Here is a 25,692-nt window from a genome sequence, read left to right as displayed (position 1 = left end):
GAGACACCCCACCGTTCTTCACGTTCTTCTCCACAGGACAGACACCTGCAAGATTTTCTGCGTGATTGTTTTGAAAAAGAAAGCATTTATTTGCACGTAGACCAGAGAACATAAAATATATATATTTTTATGTTAGATAAATTCAATCTTATTTGGGTTTAATTATAATTACTCATTGGACTTGGATTTTTTTTACCGTTTTGATCTTTAAAATTTAAAAACTAAAATTAAATAAAAAATAAATAATAATAATTTTAATATTTTAATTACGTTTTCGATGAAGACAAACGATGATATTATTGTGAATGAGAAGAGAGACGAGAGGTGAGATGATGATGTAGATATCAACGCTCTACAAGTATGTTAGTGTCGATGAAGTTGTCAAGCAACGCTAACTCAAATGTAGAGCGTTGACAATAGTCACACGTGACTCCCAATAATATTATCGTTCGTCACCATTAAAAATATAATTAAGATATTAAAATTATCATTTTACTTATTATTTTTGTACTTCCGTCGATGAAATCGATGACATTAGGATAAATAGAACTAGATGTTTCACTTTCATAATTATAAAAATTTTAATATAAATTTTATAAGTCTAGATACTATGATGCTAAAGAGGTCTAATTATAAGGGATAGTATTTAATTGACTTTTTTATAATTAAAATTTTATCTTTCTTAATATTTTTTTCTTACGATAATTATAAAAGTCATAGGTTCACAATTTTGTCATTAAAAAAAAAATTTATATAATATTCTGTGTTATCTTTCGAACCCTCTAAACTCATTTATGAACGTAAATTTATAAAATAAAATAAAAACCTATTTTAGGTAACTATTTTTTTGTGCCAATATATTATGCTTGTGGATGTGCTTTGCCAAAAATGATATGGCTTTAGTGTTTTTTTTCTTTGGGGGGGGTGTATATAGTTGGATTTTCTTGACTCACTTAAATCATATTATTGTATTCGGGGGGTATAGTTGGATTTTCTTGACTCACTTAAATCATATTATTGTATTCTTAATTCAAATCTAAAACTAGATTGGATGAAGAGAAAAAATATATCAAGGCAGGATCGAATTAGGGTAATAAAATGAAATTTATTTGTATCATGTTCGTTTCCATTCTGTTACTAGTAAATATCAATCTATATTTACTTTACCCAATGAAATCGGATTCATTTCCTTTAGATTTGAATTATGTTTGGATAGAAAAATGAATACTCGAGTTAGGATTAATTGCTAAGCTTCAAATTAATAGCAATTGTCGAGGAATTGGGTATTTCCTAAGAAGTCAAAACCTAACATCATCTCCAATAATATTATTTCATCATTACAATACCATTGTTCGTAAGTCTATCAGCCAATTCTATTCAAATCAATCATTCAAAAATAATAACACGTCATTTAAATTTTTTGACCTAAAAACTGATATGAGATTTTCGGTAGTATTCTCCACAGGATGGCGTAGTCATGACGTCACGCAACCTCCGGTCTTTCATCAAATCTGCACCGTCAGATGAAAGAGGACACGAATCTCCGGCCACCGAAACCAATGCCCACCCAGTCCGATCTGGTCCGTCACGCTGACCGACACAGATGACAACGTCGCGATGCGGCCACATTAGTCTTCGCTCTCTCGTGGACACATCAAGTGGGATGATGCGGCTTCGTGCGTTCCTTCCTCGGTGCTCTGCTCCAACGGATCGGAGCGCGGATATAATCCCCAAAACCTTGTCGGCAAGATCGTGGACAGAGAGACCAAAAGGGGAGAAGGGCGAGACGGACGGAGAGGGAGATGTGGCCGTTCAGCCGGAAGGGGGCGTCGGGGTTCTCCTGGTCATCCACCGCGGAGGAGGTCACCGAAGGATTAGATGGGAGCGGCCTCACCGCCGTCGTCACAGGTCCGCCAGATCTCTCTTTCTTTTTTTGTTGATTCGGAAGTTGTTTAGCTTCGCTACTCTCTCGGGAGATCTCTCTCTCTCTCTCTCTCTCTCTCTCTCTCTTGATGCGGCGTTTGTATCAGATTATCTCGTAGGATGAAGTAATTATGGAGTGCCATCGTAGAGGAGAAACAATCAAAGCTACGATGACATGGAGAATCGTTAGACATACCTCGATGTTTTGGACCTAATGCTCAATTGTTCGGGATGGGTATCATAGGACGAGGAAAGATTGCCTTACATGTCGTAATAGAGTCCGTGGTCTTCAATTAAGCGGCTGTTATTGTTGGGTCTGCTTTCTAATTGAGCTGCAAGATTGATTTGGGGGTGCTGAGAATTTTGATTTTGATATCTGCTATATCCTGTGAACCACGCTGTCATATAGCATACAACAGTTCCTTTTGTGTGATTTAAAATATTTTTGAAGTAGTTCTATAGCTAATTGCGGACCTTTTCCTTGATATATTTTGTTGTACAAGGTAGTGAACTAGTGATCCTTGTGTGATATTTGCTTGAATGCTTATGGTTGCAGGAGCATCGAGTGGAATTGGTGCTGAAACAGCCAGGGTTCTTGCACTTCGAGGTGTTCGCGTAGTTATGGCGGTTAGGAATTTGTCGTCAGGTGCCACAGTAAAGGACTCGATTTTAAAGGAAATTCCGGCTGCCGAGGTTGATGTTATGGAGTTGGATCTTACTTCGATGGCATCAGTGAGAAAGTTTGCCTCTGAATTCAATTCCTTAAATCTTCCTCTGAACATCCTTATGTAAGAGACCCAACTACGAGTTATTTTTTTTGCTTGAGATACACAAAATTCTGTTTTCAACATCTACTAAACTCTTTCGCTTGTTTGTCTTCGTGTTTTTTTATTGTCATTGGAAGCAACAATGCAGGGGTAATGGCAACTCCATTCTCACTCTCTCAAGATGGTATTGAGCTGCAATTTGCAACTAACCATGTTGGTATGAGCTCCGATGCCTTGGCCATTCTGAGATTTTTGTATGCACTAGCAGAAGCATTTAATTTTTTTTTTATGACAACTAAATATATGGGAATCTTCTATTCTCTTCCAAAAAAAAAAATATTCAGCATTTTATATTTCTTTTTTTTGAAAAGGAAGCACTGTAGGTGACTAACTATTAGGAAAGACTTATGCAAAGATTTGAAGAGATGAGGATGTTTAGATGTATGCACGAATGCATGTTGTTAATATGGAATATAGAATAACAAGATTTGCATGCATCCAGGGAATGTCATCTAACATGGTTTTGTCATGCCCATGGAAGAATCAGGAATATATTGACAAGGTGGTCTGGGAAATTTTGGGTTAATATAACCAGGATGGTCACAGAAGACCGTAGATTATTTTATCGGAGTTAATAAGAACTGATTTGATGGCTCATTGAATAATTCAGTTGGGAGCAACAAATTTTTACTGTTGCTGCTTGTATGGAACATTGAACCTTCTTCTACATTTTAATTTTGGACATTTTCAACCTTTTATGTTTTACACATTAATTATGTTCTCCAATTTGGTGTTTAATGGCCAAAGTTATGTCTGAAGTTCACTCTAATGTTTTGCAGGCCATTTTCTTCTGACTTACCTTCTATTGGACAATATGAAGAATGCATCCCGTACATCCAGAATAGAAGGCAGGATTGTTAATGTTTCATCAGAGGGGCATAGATTTGCATACAGTGAAGGAATTCGTTTTGATAAAATAAATGATCAGTCAGGGTACGATGGAATTGTGTGTTCCTGAATATATTAACTTGAGATTTCCTGTGATTAGGGCCAAAATTTTCTGATCTTTTGTATGCTGTACTATTATTTTCTTTTTGGTCTAAATTCAGGTTATATTAGACAAGATGAAACAGGAAGAAGTTCTTTATTGGTTTATAATTTTTTCCTTGCAGATACAACAGCATTGGTGCCTATGGGCAGTCAAAGCTTGCGAATATATTGCATGCTAATGAACTTGCAAAATGCTTCAAGGTTCATTCTGCTAGAGACTGCAACTATTATTATAACACAATTTCCATTTTTCACAATCTAGTGTGAATATCTCAGTTATTTCTTGGAACATATCCTTCATCAGTTGTAAAGCTTGATTTACTGCGTTTATATGACAGATGTCCTCAAATAGGCATTACAATTTTCTAATTGTTAAGAACCTTATGCATCAATTGGTTCTTTAGCTCGGCACTCAACTGTTACCATGTCAGGGAACAAGCTATTGGGTGCTATTTGGCTCCGTTTGTCACTCATGAAGGTTCCTAGGTGCTAACCAATTTTCAATTCTGATAAGTTGCTCAAAATTTGAAAATAAAATTTTTGAAGACAATAGTCGTTGTTACATATTACATTGATCTGGACATAGATGGTCTTAAAATTATGTTGACTGTCATTATGTAATAGTTATTTCTGTGTTGTCATTTAAAAAAAAGTTGCACAATAACTATATCACAAAAAAATAGCTTAAGTAGCTAGAAGAGGAAGGACAGTGATGTTGAGATCCTGGTCCCAATATACCATGGTCTAAAGATAAACGGAGGTATACATTCCTTAAGATTCCATAATCTGTGTTGTCATTTAAAAAAACGTTGCACAATAACTATATCACAAAAAAATAGCTTAAGTAACTAGAAGAGGAAGGACTGTGATGTTGAGATCCTGGTCCCAATATACCATGGTCTAAAGATAAATGGAGGTATGCATTCCTTAAGATTCCATAATCTGTAAAGACAATAGGATCCTTGTTTTCTGCATAATGAAAACCATAAATAATGAAAAGAAGCATCTCAATTAACACTTGATAATGTAAATATAAATGCTGAGACTGAAGTAAGCTTATCAGGAGTATAAATTTCACAGGTTCTTAGCTTAATGGAAATTTATACCCATCAATAGTGGGCCAAAAGTGAACTGAATTTTGCTTGTGGTCGTGTAATACTTGTTAACTGACAACAAGCTTTTTGGAGTTTTTCCTTGTATCATGCTATTATTCCTATTGATTTTGATATGCATATATGAGGAACATTATCAGCTGGCTTCTTTATTTGTCTCAACAGGAAGAGAAGGTGGAGATAATTGCCAATTCTCTTCATCCTGGATCGATTATCACAAATCTTCTTCGTTACCACAGTTTCATAGATGGTAAACAAATAGAGCTCCATGTGTTTTTCTTGCAATATTTGATTTATTGGACATGAGAATGCTTGTACTTGATTCATGGTTCTGGACATGAGTATTTAATAATGTGTGGCAAAGCAGGTTACGAAGCTGTTTTTCAATTTGTTGTATCATATAGATGAATAGAAAGCTATTTTGTTGATATACAAGACAGCCTCAAGTGAGAAACGACATTAATCTCATCTTGTGACCAATCATGGACATTCAACTTTTCTGATAAGACTTCTGGCCTTAGAGAATATATTTATCATGTATATTGATTATTTTAATTCACAATGATGAAAATCTTGCATAGTAGGTTCGTCACCACTCCAATGTTGATCTTTATTGTTTTGTCAATAATTGTATTATGGGATGATTTATGCATCGGTAGTTACCAAATGAAGACTAAGTTGATTTGTGTAACACCTGGTTGAGCGTGCTTGATTGAACTGATGGTCACAGGCAAATTTCTGACATTACTCATGCTTTAATTTAGTTCACAATCCAAAACCAAATATGTGCATTTAAGTTCATCTAAGAAGTTTTCAGTTTTAAAATGTAAGCTTGAGTCCTTGATGTTTCATCTAACACAGTGCATCTTCTTTTGATCTAATGCAGTCATTGCTCGTACGCTCGGGAAGCTAGTGTTGAAAAATGTGCAGCAGGTATTTTTTATGTTTGTGTTGTTTATATTTTTAGTGAGTCGAGTCCTTGCAAACAATAAACAATAGCTATCTAGCATCTGAGTCATCTTCACACATTAATGCATGTTTGACATAATTAAACTAAACCAAAAGATAGCATTCTTCTTGTCAATTATTAAGCAAGTAGGACCTGGCGGACTGGTGGTGAAGGTGATCCTATGTTGATGCCATATTTATGGACCATACCATGTCTTTTGGTGCCGACGTATCAAGTAATCTATTAACAATTTTTGATTGATATGGGCATACAATACCATACTGACTGGTACACACAAACCTTGTGGGTACCAATGCTGGTATCAAAATTTTGGTTCTGCCACTTTGACTATGTAGGCAGATCACCAGATTATGGAATTACTAGATCAACATCTATTTTTGTAGATATAAGTCAATAAAATCACCTCGCGCTCGCCTGGCATAATATTAAACCATGACTTGAGTTTATTATGCTATTTTATAGAATTTATTTAACATGAAGCTTGAGGTTTCATGTTATCGGTGCATAAAATGTGATTATCAATTAGAATTTGATTTTCTAGTTTATTTATTACCTGCTTTGACTAATCAAGGAGCTTAATATGCATCCATTTCTTACCTTGAACACAGTCGAATTGAAATATGAAAAACTCAAATGACTACTATAGTTATTTAGTTATCTAAGTTTTTAGCTTTTTATTTTTTTTAATCTGATAAGGAATTTTTATAATCATTTTAATCAAGAATACTGTTAAATTTTTGTGTCACACACCAATATGCATGTATTGCTCATCAAGTATTGTCATAGTTTACAATGTCATTTTACTTGGAAATTCATGTACATCATGTGGCATGTTGTGCATTTCTCTTTGCAAGTGTTTGCTGTAACATCAAACAGTCCAATGGACAAGGATCTTTCTTGACCTTGCAATTGTCTTATTCATATACATTCTCAGATAGGAATACAGTCCTGTGTTTTCTTTTGTTTAAAAATATAAATTACTAGTAACGCCTACTCTGTTCTATATAAATCCTTGTGTGAGATGAATAATTTTGAAATACTTTAAGATGATCAAATCCATTCCCGATCACTATCTGGTTCATTCCAAGGACTCAAGTATCATTAGCCATGTTCCTTACACTCAACAAAGCTGGAAAAGAAATAAAAATATCTAACAAAGGAAAACAAGCACATCCACGGATTTAGTTTTGCAGTTTCATGGATACTCCGTTGTGATATATGAAGTGATCAGTCATCACTATCTCATGTTGTCCATTTGATAGAAAGTGAAGCATAAAAAGATCACTCAGTTGATTTATTAATTTGGAATATCTGGTGATTTTTTTCAATCAATTTCTTGACAGGGGGCAGCAACCACATGCTACGTAGCGCTGCATCCTCAAGTCAAGGAGGTGAGTGGCAGGTACTTTTGCGACAGCAATTTAGCTGAGTCAAGTTCAAAAGCCAAGGATGTGGACTTGGCGAAGAAACTGTGGGACTTCAGTGTAGATTTAGTTACCTGATATGTTTGAAACCTATGGTTAATAGTATAACAAGTATTTGCTTGTCAGAACAAATAAATACTTCCAAGGATGTTATTGTGGTTTGTTCTGGATTTAATTTATCGATAAAGGACGTGATACCATTTGGGTTTATGCAAGTGTTCTTGGAAAAGAATTCTCGAGTTCAGAATGGTGTGGTTGTGAGATGCAAATAGTACCACATCGGTTATATTAGATGCAGTAAGGGGGCGAGAGGTGTATAAGATAGGGAGCACCCCCGCGTCAGGAAACCATACTTACCTGGACAGGGTCGACGGGCGATCAAGAAGGCTCGTGGCCTAAGCCAGCTGCCTCTATTGCACGTGGGAGGATCGCTGGCTTACCATCTCCCCCAAGTGGGAGAGTGGATGTCATAATTTGTGGTAGAGGGGGATTCGCGTTCGCGCGGCCCCTACCCAAATCTAACATAAAATTTCTCTCGGAAGAAGGAAGACATTTTTTTTTAACACAAGCAATAATTACTGTACGGTTGTAGTCGATGGACACAAATTGCAAGCATATTAGTAGCCGTCATCCACATCCAGGTGACAGACTCATTAAAGTAATGAGATGGACTCATCAATGACTAACGTAACATTGACGGGCAACTTGGATCAGACTCAATTTTCGTCGGTGTTTAACGTCAGCTTTGAATGCTCGACACATTTAAAGTTGTCATTATCGACGGTTGTTAACTAGAATTGCGGTGGTAGGATATGTTTACACATCAATGCACCTCGATCTTGATCTTTCGAACAAGTTGCAGTACGTTTTTGAACCTAAAAACCCTCATGGATGCGCTCGCTCGCTCGCTCGCTCGCAACGAACGATGTCAGGGACCATCAGGAATGCGTCGTGATCTATATCCTCGACATCATGGACTGCCATTGGATTACCGAACAGTTCTTACCGGAGTTTCGATGCTATCCCTTTCAATCCCCAGGCAGATCAAATTCGTGGGAGACCTCCTGTTTAACTCCCTAATCCCACACTACACTAAATTCGAGATGCAGACACAAGAGAGAAAGAACCTCAGAGAAAAAGAGGCTCCGCCAGCGACCTACCTGCATATGCCTACTACCCCATGATCGTCCCCATCGAGCACCGTGAGCCCAGAGTAATCCGAACTCCGAAGCAATGAGTTCCCGGCTTCTGATGCGAGAAGACAGCATATCCTGGGACGAGAACGCCAAAGTGATCCGTGACTGACTGCGCGGCTACCCGGTACTGTCAATTCCATCTCCCTTTGGTTTCAGATCACCGATGGTTAAATAGCGCACCGTTATACGAATATATTATTACATACTCTGTTGTCGGTACGAAGCTCTTAGTCTGAGTCACGGTTTCTTTCCTCCTCCTTCCTTCCTTCCTTCCTTCCTTTGTGCCAGCCAAATAATAGATCGAGGAGTCGGACAAATCTTCACCTTCCTCTCTCTTCTACTTGTCTCCTTTAGATGATTCGAGGGCGTTGGACTTCCATCGTCCCCAAAGCCCACGCACCGATGACCGCATCACCATCGGTTTTTCTTCTTTTACTATCCATCGTTGGTTTCATACCATTCACCGTCAGATCGACGCCATCTGGACTCCGATGCTTTCTTCCGGCGCCCTCTTCCTGGGGTAATCTCGTGAGTTCGTTGTCGAATACCAGAGACGGAGGGATCCTATTAAAGGGAGACGAAACCTACAAGTCCACGTGGCTTCCCGCCGCGTCCTCATCCAAATCGGTGACGTGACATCCAAGGCACCACTCGCACCGACTTTTTCATGGTGAGACGCCCACCCTCCGTTGACTGTACCAAGTAGCCGACACGTGAAGGAACGATGTGCGACTTGTAAGGTCATCGAAACCAATAAGGTGAACAAATATCCAGTTGGGGTCACCTCTTTTTCTTTCTACTAAGCTTACGTTTCGTGGCAAATGATCTCATTCCCTTTCTCTTAGGATCCGCTACAACAGTCTTAATTTATTGTTTGTCCTTAATAAAGCTACAAAGATGATGATAATAGTATCATTGTTAAATAATTATTAATAGGGTTTTCTTCGTCATCTTCGTCCTGTTATTCCTCTCTCTCTCTCCCACGCCACCAGAAACCCTCGTGGCCCTTATTCAATGATCTTTGTCTAGGGTTCGATCTTGGTAATTTTCTTCCTTTCTCGATTGAGGGGGAGTCGTTTTACAGCTCGTTGGCAATGGCGGAATTGGACTCCAACCTCCTGGAGGAGCTTGTCCGCGGCCACCTCGACGGATGTATGACCGCCGCTGCCCTCGCTTCTTCTTCCTCCTCCTTCTGCGTCGGCGACGACGACGACCAGCTAGCCCGGCGGCGTCGCCGCTCCGTCCTCGACGGCGACGAGCTCGCCGAGTCCTCCGCGGCGGCGCGCCGGCACTCCCGCATCCTCAGCCGCTGGGCCGCCCGCCAGGCCGAGGAGATGATCACCACCATCGAGCGGCGGAACCGGGAGACCGAGTTGATGGCGCTCGCCGGCCTCCACACCGTCTCCATGCTCGACTCGTCCTTCCTCCGGGAGCCAGGGCGGTCCCCCTCCTCGTCTCCGGTGGAGCGTCCCGCGGCAGCCCGCGCGTCGTCCATCCTCCAGATGTGGCGCGAACTGGAGCACGTTACGGCTTCTGCAAGGGGGCGGAGGGATACCGCGACGGACTCTGTGGACGGCGATCGGAGCCGCGGCGACGTCCGGCAGCTAGGCGGCAGCTCGGCGGCCGCGAGCGAGAGCGAGTATAACGGTTACGACCGGTGGACTCATGGGGGCATGGATTTATCGCGACGGCCGGGTGAGGAGGACGACGATCAGAGGTCGAGCAGGGAGCAATCACCTGAGCTCGGGGATGGCGAGAGGGAGAGAGTGAGGCAGATCGTTCGTGGATGGATGACAGAGAGCGGGATGTCGGACACCGAATCAAGAATCTCTCCGAGAAACGACACCCAGAGGGCTGAGTGGCTTGGGGAGATTGAAAGGGAGAGGGTGAGGTTGGTGAGGGAGTGGGTGCAGATGGCCAGCCAGCAGCAGAGAGATGCTCGGACTAGCAGGAGAGAGAGCGAGAGGGAGAGGAATCATGATGGATCAGTCACGGATCATGAGGACGGCCAGCCAGAGCATGTCCAAAGAGAGTTGCTGAGGCTGCGAGGGCGGCAGGCCCGACTTGAGCTGATCATGAGGATGATGACAGAAAGGCAGAGGGAGCTTCAGAGCTTGTCGGAGCATCATGCAGTTTCCGAATTTGCTCATCGTAGTCGTATTCAAGTAAGCGGCCAAAATTGCTGGGTACCAGAGTAGATCTTCTGTAGTTTAACAAATATATCAATCTAAATCAATCTGCCTTTTACTGGAAATTGGAAATATGGTGTTGGGATCCAAGGTTAGACAGTTGTATTTCATGCATTCATTAACTTATCATTTAAACAGCAGAAATTGGCACACATGTTTCATTTTATTTTCTTCCAAAAGAATTTAAGTCCATCTTAGTGTATACTATTAAGAGAAGGATGTGAACTTAATAAATTGACTACAACACCAAATTTTCTTGAAACTGCTCTTTTAGATTAAGTTGAGATGTCGATTGACCTGGTTTAGGTGGACTCCTATAACAATTTTATGTTATACTTGCGTACTTCAAGTTTGGAGTTTGAAGTACTTAATGGGCTTCAATTCTTTCCCCCTTTTTTTTTTTCACTTTTGAGTTGAGTTTATAATTGCCACGGGTTTCACCTGATTCATTTCAACTCTGTTGGTATTTCATCTGAGTTCACTTGCATAATATTAATTAGTCTTAATTCAGTGGATCTAATGAAGGCAAAGTAGGTAATAATAACCAAAATATCTTGCAGTTGCTGTTATGTGCTGCCCTCATTTAATGTCCCCAGGTAAAACAAGTTCTATTTCTGATTTTTCTTACTTTTAAATTTTTTTATGTAGTTTTAAGGCAAGTACAAAATATGCTTGAGATCAATGGTGCAAGAGAAAAATAAGAATAAGAAAGTATTACTGCATTTATATTTGTGAATATTCAAGTTGTGTGTTGTGTAAACATTCAGAGACTCCTTTGTTCCTTGTGTTACTCAAATTCAAGTGATGCACATAAGTCTTGCAGTTGCCTGTATTCCCTGAATGCAGACAGTCTTCTGCAGAGAAACCTTGTTCTAGTTTGGCAAATCTGTCTTCAATTTCCAAGATTTTAATATTTTTCAGTACCGCTTAACAAGAAACTTTGAACTTCTATACCATAGAGACTTCGATGAAAGGTATACTAACCAACTTTACGTATATCTCCATCTGGGATTTACTGCAAAGTTAAGACATGTTCCCTACAATGGTAGCATCTTTCTTTATGCATTTTCTGCCCTATAATGGTAACTGAGTTTGTAAACATTATCTGATGAATTTCAAGAAATATTATTTTTGTGACAATGGTGCAGAAGTCTGATTATTTTTACTTCTTCCAGTCACTACTCAGAGGTAGATTCTTAAGAAATGAAAGGCCAAGTGAGGATGATGAAGAGAGACAGCCTTCAGTAGCAGCAAGAGAAATAGGTCAGCTCAGACAACGTCATCGTGTATCTGGTCTAAGGTATGTGTTCTTCTACCATTTTAATTACAATTATTTTGTTACCATGGTGAATTAAGGTCTCTTTGCTAGTCCATTTGATTTTATCTTTCTGTAATGATAGCTTAGAATATTGCTTAGGTGAGAAAAAGAATAGTAGATATGTTGGTGGCAACATTCTGAAGTAAAAAGGTGGAGTAAGTAAGCAAGAACATGTAACGATCACCTTATCTAATGCACAGAAGTATGCTATAGGTAGAAGAGTTGTGATTGAAGGTGTGCCTCTTAGTCATTTCTTATTAATAATATGTGGCATATCTAGCTTACATGAGAGAAATTATTGGACTGAGTAGTTCACATCAGTGAAAATTCTCTTTAATATTTTATTGTTTGAAATCTCATTTTAATATCTTTTGTCCCTGTGAATGTGGGACCATCATCACAATATGGGGAATGTATCATTTGCACAACAAACATACTTAGGAGCAAGGTGTCGGATATTTTGCCTTGCAATATATGAGTGAAGAATACATGTTGGTGTTTGTAAGTACCAAAGGTTGGATCTTACATGTGCTTAGGTTTTGTTATGTTCAATTGATCTGTATCATAAACTGGGATGTTCGACTAGCCTCCTGGCAGGTGGAAGTAGGACTATATAGGATTTTCTGCAAATTCTTGGGAAAATATATGAAGGACCAATTAACCTGTAGGGTCTGCAATACTTGCAATTATTAGTTGTAACAGATTTATTAGGCAATATGTAACAATTAACTTCTGCTGGAGTTTATCAAAGTGAGTGGAGATTTCCACATCTTGAAACAAAAAATCTTTCCCTTTATGACTTTGGTTCCAAGAAGGCAGCAATGTTCAGAACTAGATATCTAATGGGAGTGTGTACAGATAGAGAAAGACTTGTATCAATGACAAATTCTGCATTGGGCTGCCCTTTTGGAAGAAATTTCGGTTTCTTTTTTCTCAGTATGATGTATGATGAAGTTAAAGTGTTTGCTTTCCATAGCAAATTTCTTATTGCTCCCAAGCAATTTTGCTTTCCCTAGCTGTTTGTCTACTTAATTTGTATTTGTATATTAATTTCTAATTTTGCTTTAATTTGGTTGTGATTGAATGCAGTAATCTCCAAATCGATTAAGTGGAACATCAATCTTTGGGCACTGGTTTCTGCAGATCTGGAATTTTATAAATCATGTTCATCTGGCAAAGAAAACATGACACCATGCATTATTTTCTTATTTGATTGTCATATGTTATTTGAATCCTGTCAAGATCCGGACACATGAACTTCGTATTATTAGAAATGGTCCAGATGTTCTAGTATCCACATTTAAATCAGAAAACAATAACAATTAAAGCTATAAGGTTGCGAATCTAACATGTTCTTATTGCTGATTGCTCAATTATTCATTTTTCAAAGAAGAATTCTTTTATGAATATCATGTTTTGCTTTTGTTATAAAGATCTATTCTGAATTGTGTAAATAGTAAGAGATAAAAATTTTTCCATCTAGAGAGGGTTTTCGCTTCAGATTAGAGAACATTGTTCGTGTTCAAGCAAACAGCCATAATGATGCTTTGGCAAGTCAGAACTTTGCTACTGCTAGAACTGATCATTCTCAAGAAGGCACTACCCTGGAGCTACCTAATGATAATCAGGACCAGAACCAATCTAGAACTGAGGACATTAATTCGCATCAACTGATCCAAACACATGCAACAACCGAATTGGAGACTAGCCGTACCGATAATACTATCAACATGGAGGAATCTGGTACTCAGCTGGCTGGTTTACAGGAAGAAGCAGCACAGGAGACTAGAGATTCTGAAGCAAGTACTGAGGTTGGTTTCAGTCAGTGGCATGCAGATGCTGGAGAAGAATTTGATGGAAACAGGCAGGAAAATGTAGTCCAAGACTGGTCACATGACACATCAGAGAACAGAGATGAAGAGGACAGCCATCTTCCAGAAGTGCACGAGGAATGGCATGAAGATGAATCTCATGATACTGAAGAGACCTGGCATGATGAACAGTCTGATGATTTAAGAGATCCAAGATCAAGTCCAACTAGAAGAGTTAGTAGATTTATTCCACCTGATGATGAAAATGTGTATAGCATGGAACTCAGGGAACTCCTAAGCAGGTAGTTTTGGTTATCTTAAAGATTTGAGCTTGATTTAATGCTAATTTCAATTTTTTTCTTATTCGGTTATGATTTGCTGAATCAGTTGTTCTACCTTGCAGGAGAAGTGTTTCTAATCTTCTTCATAGTGGTTTTCGTGAAAGCCTAGACCAATTGATACAGTCCTACATTGAACGGCAAGGCAGAGCTCCTGTTGATTGGGATCTGCAAAGAAGCTTGCCTTCTCCGAATTCACCAGAAGATGAGGACAACCAAGATGATGATCTAAATCAGGAAATTCAGGATGTTGTAGACAGACCTCAAAGTGTGTTTCCACCTCCACCACTGCCGCCCCGACAACCTATATGGCGCACAGGCCTACATCACAACAATTGGTCCAGACAAAACATGCATCGATCAGAAATTGTGCGCTATCTTGCCCATAACATGTGGATTCATCACCTAAAGCCTGCTATCAACCAAATTCCTTTTATTTTAAAAGATGAATCTCGATGCATAGACTGGTTCAAAACTAACTTAAGAAGTCATTATGCTTTTTACTATGTATAGTTTCCTCATTCTTAATTTAAGTACAAATCTCTTGAGATGCTACCAAGATGTTACCACCATGTAAATTTATTAATTTTATTACTTAATTACCACATTTCACTCATCTGTGTAGCTATTGAAGTTGGACTGTTTAGCTAAGTAATTTCTAACTGTACCTCACCTGAGAGTAACACATTGATGCATTTTGATCTATATTTTCATGTCTAATATTGTCCTATTTGTACTCATGCCTGTTCTATATATTATGGTATTGTTTCCTACCTGAAGTTGCTTTATTGATGCAGGAGTGGGATGCTATTAGTGATTTAAGGGCTGACATGGCTAGACTACAACAAGGGATGAGCAATATGCAGAGAATGTTGGAGGCTTGCATGGACATGCAACTAGAGTTGCAGCGTTCTGTTAGACAGGAAGTTTCTGCTGCTTTGAATCGTGCTGTTGGAAGACAAGGTCAATGTCACTTCTTCATTGAAATCATCATTTGCATTTCTAATGAAATATCTATGGTGCTTAAATCCAAATGTTATCTTGTCGATACATCCACCTTCTGAATCAGTTGCATTTTTTCCTTCTAATCAATATCTCTGAATGTCTCACATATGGTTTCTAGATTATGTAGCTACTGCACTCAGTATGGATTACATGTCTGCCCGTGGCCACATAGCTAACTGTCGAATCATAGCCACTCCCATTTAGCTGATGATCAAATCACTGCCATTCTCTTCTGCTTCATATAAAAGCATGCTCAATTCTCTCCAACGCTATACCATGACTGTACGACTGGAAATAGCCTAGGTTATCATAATGCGGAAGCATCAAAATGCCCTTGATCAACCATCTGTCCTCTTTGTCATTATGCCCTCTTCAGTACTGGTGTTTTCTGTTATGCTCGTCTTTATATTTTGTCAAAACTGATTAGAAGTTTTTGTCACATCCAAACCGTGCACCACCTTTGTTCGTTCTCCCTTTTTTTCATAATCTTCTTTACGTGTCCAGTTGGAACATTTCTCATGAAGAATATATTAGCCTCTTTCAAGGAATCCATCTTGCTGATCTGAGTTTGGCACTCGTGCTGAAGCTCAAGTTCAAACACTTATGTTGCAACTTGAGTTGTTTGCTTGATCGAGAAATCTGTTGTCCAGCTGAGTTGTTGAATTATTTAAATTTGCAAGCTGATCATGGTTATATTACTTGGCTACTTTATAAGCTGAATCTCGAATGTGGCTTTTATCTTGGCCTGTTGATTAAGTGAATCAGAATTAATTATTGAGCTGGGTCTAAATGGTCATAGTTGGTTTTGTTTGTTCGTAGCCCCATCTTAACCTCAGGTTAGAGGGAATGCTGATTTCTGCTGGTGAACATAGTGGGTTCATGTACGAGGTTGTTCTCAGGAAGGACATAACTGCTAAGTCTTAATCATTTCTGCAAAGAAGTGGCACAGAGAGAAACTCTCATGTTTCTTTTAGTATCAACTTGAGGCCTTCATCATGGGCAGAATATGTTCTTTTAGACCAAAATAATTCTTGTAGCATATTTGTAGATTGATTCGTTTTTAGAGTGTCTTTTTTGCCCTTCAGAATATTCAGATTGACTCAGCATATTCTGGCTTGAAATAGAGAACTTTTTGGCACTTTTCTGATATTTTGTTGACTGAAATGAGTCTGTTTTCAGGTGTGTGTGAGGAGTCATCCGATGATGGATCCAAATGGAGTCAAGTTAGGAAGGGCACCTGCTGTATCTGCTGTGATAGTCAGATAGATTCCCTTCTGTACAGGTTCGCGTACATCCTTTGGGTATATGTATCTTGGTTGCAACTTACTGTTAATCCCCCCTCTCTCCCCCCCCCCCTTTCTGCTTCATCAGATGTGGGCACATGTGCACTTGTTGGAAATGTGCCAATGAATTAATCCGAAGTGGTGGCAAGTGTCCGTTGTGTCGTGCGCCCATCGTTGAGGTGGTCCGAGCCTATTCGATACTGTAATGTGAAGGAAACTCATCATGAGAGAAGAAGAAAAGGAATATGAGTTGCTGACAGCCGAGTATTGCGGGTGTCGACTGACCAAGGAGTCGAGCAACCCGAAGCTGTACATTATTATTTTTGTGCCTCTGTTGTTCTTGTGGTTTTTGGAGCAGGCAAAATGTTTCAAGTGGAATGGCGAAATGGCACCTCTTGTAATGTTCAATGTTACATTGGTATGATTCTTCGTGTAATCTACATTTAGCAAGTTTTCCATGCAAATGTTCTGCATGGAAAGGTCTGCTTGTGAATAGTTGAATAAATGTGGCACGACAAATGGTGATGGTTAAGATGATCAAGCAAATAGTTGATTATATATATAGGTATAATTGGGATCAACATCAACTGAAAACCAAACTTTCTTCGAATTGGTAACTTCGAGAAAGTCAACTTCACTTCTCTTTAATTTAAACTAATATAAAAAATAAAGCGAGCGAGAGAGAGAGAGAGAGAGAGAGAGAGAAAGAAAGAAAGCTGTGGCTGCCTTTGCCCGTAGCCTTCCGCTATGCTGCTGCTGTGATCGTGTTCGTTGCCTCCAAAGAATCAACAGATGTTTGATGTAATATCTATATTATATATATATATATATATATATATATATATATATATATATGTTCATGTCTTTTAATTTATGTATGCTTTGCACAGTATATAGAGAAACGATTAAATGTTTAAAAATTCTATTTTAATTGGATTTGGTGGCCATCTTAAACTTGTAAATAAAGGTTGTATCATATGGACACTTTGAGAGATATTCAATCTATAGTGGACTATTTTGACTTTTTGTTGTGCAATCAGTCAAAACTTGTAAAATTTGTTTGTAATTTATATTGTCTATGAAGTGTTTCCTGGAATGTTTGCTTGTGGATCCCGAGTGAGGTGTTTTCTCTAACTCATTTTCTCTTTTGTAAGTCTTAAGAGATCATGGAAGATTTCGGGGAGGTTGACCTTTGCAAACGGATACATAAGAGTGTCACATGAGTTAGGCAAAATCAACTAAGTTCATGATATAACGACATTATCATTGATGAAGCTTCATGATCGTCTTTATTGTCTCCCAAGAATCAATCCCACAATGATATTATCATCGATAAAGACCACACGATCCACGAGGGATATTTAGGGAATCAATTAAAAATTTGGTGCTTGCATGTTCGCATCGATGATAAATAATAAATAAAATATATTAACTAGTTTATATGATAAAAAATTTATCGAAAGATAAATCAAATCTCAACTTCATTATTTATTAAAAAAAATTAAATACATAAAAGAATCGGCTTAATCTGTTGTCATCAAAGCCTCACTGTTGCTTGCATGTCCATTCGGGGTTCCGAGAAAACTAATAAAAAGAAATCACCTCGCTTCAACGCTGCTGTCGGCGCAGCTACGGCGAGAGTCACAACCACGATGCATGAGAGAGGCCGAAAAGCCAGGCATAAAATATTGGGGTGGGAGTGGCATTATTGGGGAGCGTGACGTTCATCTCCACGATGCATCCAACCAAGAACAAGGGACAAAACCTACTCATTCTTCGCACTCATCGTGATTTGAACTGTTGCGTGTTCTTCGATCCGAATCGAACAAGTTTTGAGGATGATTGAATGCGATGTCGACTCTCTTTTTAGTACTAAACGAAGAAAAAACCAACACATTATGTTCGTCTTCATCTCGTATCCTTATCCGTGACAGGTTCAATGCACCCAAACGGGATCCTCCAAATCATATCACAAACAAATCTCATGAAAGAGATTTTTCTTTCCTCATACACGGCATTTGGATGTGTCAAACTCATAGGAACATGATTAATGATTAATTATCCTTTGTGAGATGAAGTTTTTCTTTCTTCTATTAATGTGAATAATAGAATTATCGATCATTATTTCATCATAAATTTATCAAATCATTGGATATTATGATTAGCATAATTTTGATAATTGAGACGACGAGGCCGAATAATGTGTTGGAATGAGTAGATACCAACATGGCACAATTTATATAACGAGAATATATGCTTTTCTTCATCATCTTTCTATAAGTTTCTATAAGAACAGAACAGTGCATGAGGAACGCTTAACCAAAGATCTCGTCTTCAACGGGATACCAAATAGAATTTGCCCGTGCGACAATCCTCGTCTCATCATATATCATATATCAAACAGTTAAGTATTTGTAATCGGAAGTGTATTCTTGTTTACTGGACCTCATCTTACAATTAATGTAGTATCTATCAGTCTTAGCATATAACAGTGATGGTCTCTTCCTCTTACTTGGACACATTGTCATCCTCCCGCCACAAAAATTTCTCTGCATACTTCCAATCGGTGACAAACAAGGCAATAAATGTTTTGAATCTTTTTCGGAAACCGCAGTGAGTTATCTAAAGATCTGCAAAACAACAGCATATATATATATATATATATATATAATTTACAGGTTCTGCGAAGGAGATCAAATGAGAATTGACATGTTCAACGTTGACATCTGCATGGAAATTGGAAGAGGAGAGGATCTGAGACCAAAGATGTGAGCCACATGAAAGGGCGATCAGTACATAGGCTTAAATTATTGGGTGTCGTGATGCTGATCCCTTCCATGCATCGAACGAAGAACCAACGACAAGATGGGCACAGTACAATTGGATCCATCCGTAGGTCACGTGTGCCAACGCAGATGCTGTCAAGAAGGGGTTTCAGTAACTCCAAAACTATGGCCAGCAGATGTTGATGAGAGGCATCAGATACAGTGAGTCCTTCTCAGGGTGGTGTTTTGGTGGGGCGTGTGCACCCTCATCCCAAGAACATATCACGAGTTGTTCGTTTGCGTCAGTGGGAAGAAGAACGGAGAGGTGGTGGGGATGTGTTGTTTCTGATGGACGTACCAGATGACCATGGCGACTACAGTGCGCAGACTCATCTTTCGCTGCCGCATCACCGAAACCTAAAGCAATGGCTTGTGCTCGACTCTTCGAAGCGTAAGAGTACTTTGGCCACTCGGCATCAATATTCTGACAACGATCATCCAATCTATCTCAGAATCAGATTCACTAGCAAGCATCGAGCTCAGGAAATATGGAGAAGATATAAAAAGAGAATGAAGTGATTCGATCAGCTTGCGGTCGGCTTGTAATGAAATCTGCGAATGGTTTTGTTGTTTACCTTCAGCGGAGCTTTAACGAGACACAGAAAAAGTTGTTTTGGAGAATTAAAAGAATTAAGTGTTTTGGACTCATTTCATACTTATATTAATTAAAAGAATAAAATATAAGTTTATAAATTAAAAAAAATCAATTATAACTCAATGAATCTCCTCATCCATGCACCAAAAAACCAACTGTTCATCTATTTACCTTCATCTAGATTTTTATCTTTTGTTATATCTAATCCTAATTATTTGAATTAATTTTATCATACTGTCTTAATTAAAATAATTATAATTTGAAGTTGATTTCAAAAAGATAATTTTTTTAAAAGCTTCTGTAAAGATGTTGACAAGCTAATTTTTAGTAGTACAATAGTCCATTTAAATTTATGTTATATCGATCAGTTTACTAATGATGTCAAACTTCGATGTGTTTGATTTATCTAAGAAAGACATAAATTTTTTATCATCATAATAGTAGGCGTATTGTCAGTAAATTTTAGCTGATCCATCTTGTTTTCTTTGGAGAATAGCTAGAATTTCTTGAAGTCAAATTATTTAACATATCGTACTTATAGTTATAATATATTCCACCTCAAAGTTTGATAGAGCAATACATTTTTTTTTTTTTTTTTGTTATCCATGAAATCACCCTTGCGCTAAGACGATATTTTTTCTATCATTTATATAATCTGTTAGGATCGAGAGCACTAAGAGGGGGGGGGTGAATTAGTGCAGCGGAAATCTTACAGCAATTTAAAAGCTAAAGCTGCGTTCGTCCGATAAAAAAATGATTTCGATATAAAAGCAGAATCACAGTGCAGTTTGAGTCTAAGCGCAGTTTTGCGTCTAAGCGCAGTTTGCGTCTAAACACAGTTTGCGTCTAAGCGCAGTTTGCGTCTAAGCACAGTTTGCGTCTAAGCGCAGTTTGCGTCTAAACTCAGTTTTACGTCCAAACGCAGTTTTACGTCAAAACGCAGTTTTACGTCTAAACGCAGTTTTGCGTCTAAACGCAGTTTTGCGTCTAAACGCAGTTTTGCGTCTAAACGCAGTTTTGCGTCTAAACGCAGTTTTACGTCTAAACGTAATTTTACGTCTAAATGTAGTTTTGCGTCTAAAAGCAGTTTTGAACCTTGAAAAGCGTTTTACGTAGAAAGCAATTTGCAGTTATAAATGGAATCCGAATGTAAGCGTAAACTGCAGTGTGAAGATCGTACGAAAACATGATTTACGTTTGAATGCAGATTCTGAAAGATCAGAGCTTAGAAACTCGTTCGTAAAGGCGCAGAGGGCAGTAGCAATGTAGGAGGTTTGCAGTAATGATAAAGTGCTCAAGGTAAAAGCAAACCAGAGATTTAGAGTGGTTCGGTCAGTCTTGACCTACTCCACTTTTGGCTTCCTCCTCCGACGAGGTCACCGACGTCAACTAGCTGCCTTCCTTCAATGGGCGAAGGCTAACTGCCCTTTTACAGTTTCTCTCCTTTTGACAGGCTTAGGAGACAACATTTACAGATCCTTTCTCTCCTCTCTTTACAACTCAAGACTTAAAGAACAGAAGGAGGAGAACTTTAGGACTTTACACAAATTTGAGCTCTTAGAATCACTAAAAAGATCAAGAATTCGGTGTGGATCTATTTCAATTCAGTGTTGAATGGGTGGGGTATTTATAGGCCCCAACCCAATTCAAATTTGGAGCTCAAAACGATCAAATCCCGGAATTCCGGGATCAGGCGGTTGCACCTCTTGACTGGAGAGGTGGCACCGCCTGGCAGAGCTCGAAGACTGAGCTCAGGCGATTGCACCTCTCTGCCAGAGCTCGAAGACTGAGCTCAGTGGCTGCATCGCCTGGCAGAGCTCGAAGTCTGAGCTCGGTGGTTGCATCACCTGGCAGAGCTCGAAACTGAGCTCAGGCTGATGCACCTCTCTGCCAGAGGTGGTTGCACCTCTCTGCCAGAGCTCGAAGACCGAGCTCAGGCGATGCATCTCCTGTCCAAAGAGGTTGCACCTCTCTGCCTAGAGCTCGAAGACCGAGCTCGGTGGTTGCACCTCTTGGCAGAGCTCGAAACTTGAGCTCTGGCGGTGCTACCTCTTGACAGAGGAGGTTGCACCGCCCAGTCTCGCTTGGAGACTGAGCCCTGGGTGGTTGCACCTCTTGGCTGGGGCGGTTACACCTCTTTCACTATTCCAGCTCACTTGGTTTGGCTCCAAACTTGGTCCAAACTAGTCCGAACTTGGGCCTAATTGGCCCCTACTTGGGTTATAGGATTAACACCTAATCCTAACCCTAATTAACGTGCTAACTATGAATTTAAAGACATTTTCTAAGCTATTACAAAGTCCGCAAGTCAAGACTTCTTCTGGCGAGCTTCCGGCAAACTTCCGGCGGTCTTCCGATGAACTCTCGGAAACCATTCTGCGGACTCCCGGCAAGCTCCTAGACTTCACGATTTGATCTTAGCGAGTTTCAACGAGCTTCGTCGGCAAGCTCCGATCTTTCTCGACGAGCTCCGTGAACTTCCAACGAACCTTCCGGCGAGCTTCCGAAAAACCCTTCGGCAAGCTCCCAACTCATTCTCGGCTAGTTCCGGTAGCATTCCCGACGAACCTTCGGACTTCCGTCGAACTCTCGAACTCGCAACAAATCCTTCGCGCTTGACTCCGACACTTTGTTTCGCTTTATGTCTTCATCGTTATCATAGTTAATCCTGCACAAAAAAACAAAACTTCGATCGAGACAATTAATCCTAAGCAATTAACCAAGTTGTCCGACATGTCATTGGTCCCTCGACGCTTCGTCCGATTCTTCGGCGCATCGTCCTCTCCTGCAGCCTATTGCCCAATCGGCCAGTTGACTCCGCAACTCCGATATCCTTGGCACAATACCCGCTCTTCTTGGCCCGATGCCCGAGTTCACGGCCCGAAGCCTTCTGTCGATACGTCGACCGATCCACCGGCCCGACGTCCAATCTTCTGACATGTTCCTTCGGCACAACATGATTTTCCTGCTTTAATTGTCTCATCCTGATCGAAGCATCCTGCGTCACTCAAAACGCAGATTAAATCATAAACATATATCAAGTAGTTTCATCATCAAAATACGAGATTCAACATAATCAACCCAATCACTATTAATATAAAAATATAACTTAAAATCTTTTATCGACTCATAACATATGTTATAATTAAGAGTTCCCTTAATGTATATAAGAGCTCTTTTGACTACTCTAAAGTGATGCTTGTTAGAGCTGTACATAAATCTGAATAATAAACGAACTACAAACATAATATATAACCTTAAATGTATGAGATAAATTAATCCTCTAATTAAACTTCTATACTATTTCTCATCTATATTTTTAACTCCATCTAACATAAGTTTATCATTTATATTTATTGGAGTATTCACTGACTTATAAATTATCATATGAAAACTTTTTAATAAATCTTTAGCATAAAAAAAATTTATTTGTATCTTGAATAATTTTCATTCATAGAAAATAATGCAAAAACTCCATATTAGTCATTTCGAATTTTGACATTATATTTTTCTTAAATTCAACAAGCATATCTAATGAATTTTCAGTATAAATTATATCATAACAATAAAAAATTTCATACCTTGGGCTTTTATATATAAAGTTGGCTCAATTATACTTTTTAAAAAATTATGTTGAAGAGAGTACTTACCAATTTTGTTGTACCATGCTCTTAATGCTAAAAAAAATCATGTTGAAGAGAGTACTTATCAATTTTATTGTACCATGCTCTCAATGCTTATTTCAAACTATATAATGCTTTATCCAATTTATACGCTCTATCTTCTTACCTATTAATTTTAAATCCACTCATAATGGATGTCATAATTAAGAATTTCCTTAATATATATAAGAACTCTTTTACTACTCTAAAGTGATGCTTGTTAGGGCTGTAAATGAATTCGGATAATAAACTAACTATAAACATAATATCTGATCTTAAATGTATGAGATAAATTAACCCTCTAATTAAACTTCTATACTATTTCTCATCTATTTTTTGAACTCTATCATTTGACATAAGTTTATCGTTTATATTTATTGGAGTATTTATTGACTTATAAATTATCATATAAAAACTTTTTAATAAATCATCAACATATTTTTCTGAGCATAAAAAAAATTCTATTTGCATCTTGAATAATTTTCATTTAGTCATTTCAAAATTTGGCATTATATTTTTCTTAAATTAAACAAGCATATCTGATAATTTTTTAGTATAAATTATATCATATATATATATATATATATATATATATATATATATAAACAGACAATAAAAATTTTCATACCTTCGGTTTTTATATATAAAGTTGGCTCAATTAAACTTTTTAAAAAATTATGTTGAAGAGAGTACATTGCTGCAATTAGTGCACCATTGTTGTACCATACTCTCCATACTTGTTTCAAACCATATAATGTTTTATCCAATTTATACACTCTATCTTCTTACCCATTAATTTTAAATCCTTAAAGTTGCTTTATATTAACCTTCTCTTACAATATTTCACTCTCAAGAAGGCTGATTTAATATCAAATTAAGAAATACATCTATTTTTTAGTGTTGTCAATGCTAATATTGTTCTAATTATATCAATTCTAACAATTGAAGAATTTTTTTAATTAATATTTGAAATTTGAGCATACCCTTTAGTAACTAAATAAGCTTTATATTTTTGTATTAAGTCATCAGCATTAAATTTTGACTTGTATATCCACTTGAGTCTAATTACTTCTTTTCCTATGGATTATATCTACTAGCTTTCAAGTCTTTTTTTTTTTTTCAATAGCAAAATATGTAATATCATCATACGTTATATCTATGAAAGATTATAATTTCAAGTCTTTTCCTATGGATTATATCTACTAGCTTTCAAGCTTTATATTTCTTTTTTTCAAGTGTTTCATTATCATTAAAATCTCTTGAATTTGAATAATTTAAAATATGAGAAGATTCAGGTAAGATGTTAATAATAGACAATGTACCATGTTTCTTAGAGACTTCTTCTCCTACATTTTTATCAGTTGCTGTAACTTTAGAGTTTTAAACATCTTCATTAAAAATAATATCATTACTTATGATCTAGTTATAGAATAATAAAGTTTAAACCTTTTGTTTCATTATTATACCTCACAAATATGTATTTAATGCTAGTCATAAATGCATTACAAGACAATCATGATACACCTGACACGATACATACTCTTTTTACTTATTATTATTTATTAGTATTTTTTTATTTTATTTTTCGATTGCATATATTATGATGTTCATAGATATGAGAATTGGATCATGATTAGATCAAGATAATGAGATCGATTTATCTTTAAACATTAATCCTAAATACTTTCGTGCCCTTTCATGTAGAAAAGGGTGGGGTTTTTATAGACCCCAATAACTTCAAAATTGGAGCAAAAAAGTATCACATCCCCGGAATTCGAGGTACTGGCGGTACCACCATTAGATGGATGAGGGACTATAGGTACATAGTAATTGAGGACAAATATATTAAGAATTGGATTCCTTTGTATCGTTTGGGTACTACGGCGTAGTGGCCTAATACGTCCGTAGTCGATAAGTCGAGTGAATTATTATGGAGATAATAATTCACTAAGCTAGAAAGACTTCTGATAATAATGACTCATGATCAACTCGATATTAGGCTTAGAGGGTCACACACATATTGTATGTATTATGACGAGTAGAGGTTCGAATATGAGATATCCACTAGAGCCCCTATCTTATTGGATATTCATTAAGCCCCTGAATTATTGAATCTCATAGATGAGATTCAATAAGAGTTAATAAGTTATTATTGGACAAAGATCAACTAATATAAGAGGCTTAGGTAATTGGATAGAGATCTAATACCCAATAAGGTAGTATC

At 37.9% G+C, this 25,692-nt stretch overlaps 2 protein-coding genes and 1 non-coding gene across 3 annotated transcripts; all 3 read left to right on the top strand.

Annotated features, from left to right (window-relative positions):
- Window positions 1-1,658: 1,658 nt before the first annotated feature.
- On the top strand, window positions 1,659-7,456 carry LOC135634121 (short-chain dehydrogenase TIC 32, chloroplastic-like). Its single transcript, XM_065144352.1, has 8 exons — window positions 1,659-1,908; window positions 2,480-2,711; window positions 2,828-2,907; window positions 3,530-3,683; window positions 3,863-3,941; window positions 5,018-5,102; window positions 5,739-5,785; window positions 7,166-7,456. The coding sequence occupies exons 1-8, from the start codon at window positions 1,803-1,805 to the stop codon at window positions 7,322-7,324; spliced, it is 942 nt and encodes a 313-aa protein (XP_065000424.1). The 5' UTR covers window positions 1,659-1,802; the 3' UTR covers window positions 7,325-7,456.
- Window positions 7,457-7,595: 139 nt separating this feature from the next.
- LOC135634432 (U1 spliceosomal RNA) lies at window positions 7,596-7,758 on the top strand. The gene has a single exon (XR_010495349.1). It is a non-coding gene; the product is annotated as a U1 spliceosomal RNA (small nuclear RNA).
- A 684-nt stretch (window positions 7,759-8,442) lies between these two features.
- On the top strand, window positions 8,443-16,918 carry LOC135633743 (uncharacterized). The gene is made up of 8 exons (XM_065143604.1): window positions 8,443-8,566; window positions 9,527-10,607; window positions 11,807-11,931; window positions 13,433-14,062; window positions 14,164-14,467; window positions 14,896-15,061; window positions 16,283-16,385; window positions 16,475-16,918. Exons 2-8 carry the CDS (start codon window positions 9,537-9,539, stop codon window positions 16,590-16,592), a joined length of 2,517 nt encoding a protein of 838 aa, XP_064999676.1. The 5' UTR covers window positions 8,443-8,566; window positions 9,527-9,536; the 3' UTR covers window positions 16,593-16,918.
- Window positions 16,919-25,692: the final 8,774 nt, after the last annotated feature.

The sequence above is a fragment of the Musa acuminata genome, chromosome BXJ3-3 (assembly GCF_036884655.1).
Source record: "Musa acuminata AAA Group cultivar baxijiao chromosome BXJ3-3, Cavendish_Baxijiao_AAA, whole genome shotgun sequence".
NCBI lineage: Eukaryota > Viridiplantae > Streptophyta > Magnoliopsida > Zingiberales > Musaceae > Musa > Musa acuminata.
Note: the sequence above shows the minus strand (reverse complement) of the source record. Positions and strands in the feature narration are given on the sequence as shown.

What these genes read in the sequence shown, in the direction of transcription:
- LOC135634121 (XM_065144352.1), top strand. Translation starts at nt 1,803, where the DNA reads ATGTGGCCGTTCAGCCGGAAGGGGGCGTCGGGGTTCTCCTGGTCATCC. An exon ending in CCTCACCGCCGTCGTCACAG is followed by an intron (nt 1,909 to 2,479) that starts GTCCGCCAGATC and finishes TTATGGTTGCAG; the next exon opens with GAGCATCGAGTGGAATTGGT. An exon ending in TGTTGAAAAATGTGCAGCAG is followed by an intron (nt 5,786 to 7,165) that starts GTATTTTTTATG and finishes ATTTCTTGACAG; the next exon opens with GGGGCAGCAACCACATGCTA.
- LOC135633743 (XM_065143604.1), top strand. Translation starts at nt 9,537, where the DNA reads ATGGCGGAATTGGACTCCAACCTCCTGGAGGAGCTTGTCCGCGGCCAC. An exon ending in CATCGTGTATCTGGTCTAAG is followed by an intron (nt 11,932 to 13,432) that starts GTATGTGTTCTT and finishes TTTTCCATCTAG; the next exon opens with AGAGGGTTTTCGCTTCAGAT. An exon ending in ATAGATTCCCTTCTGTACAG is followed by an intron (nt 16,386 to 16,474) that starts GTTCGCGTACAT and finishes CTGCTTCATCAG; the next exon opens with ATGTGGGCACATGTGCACTT.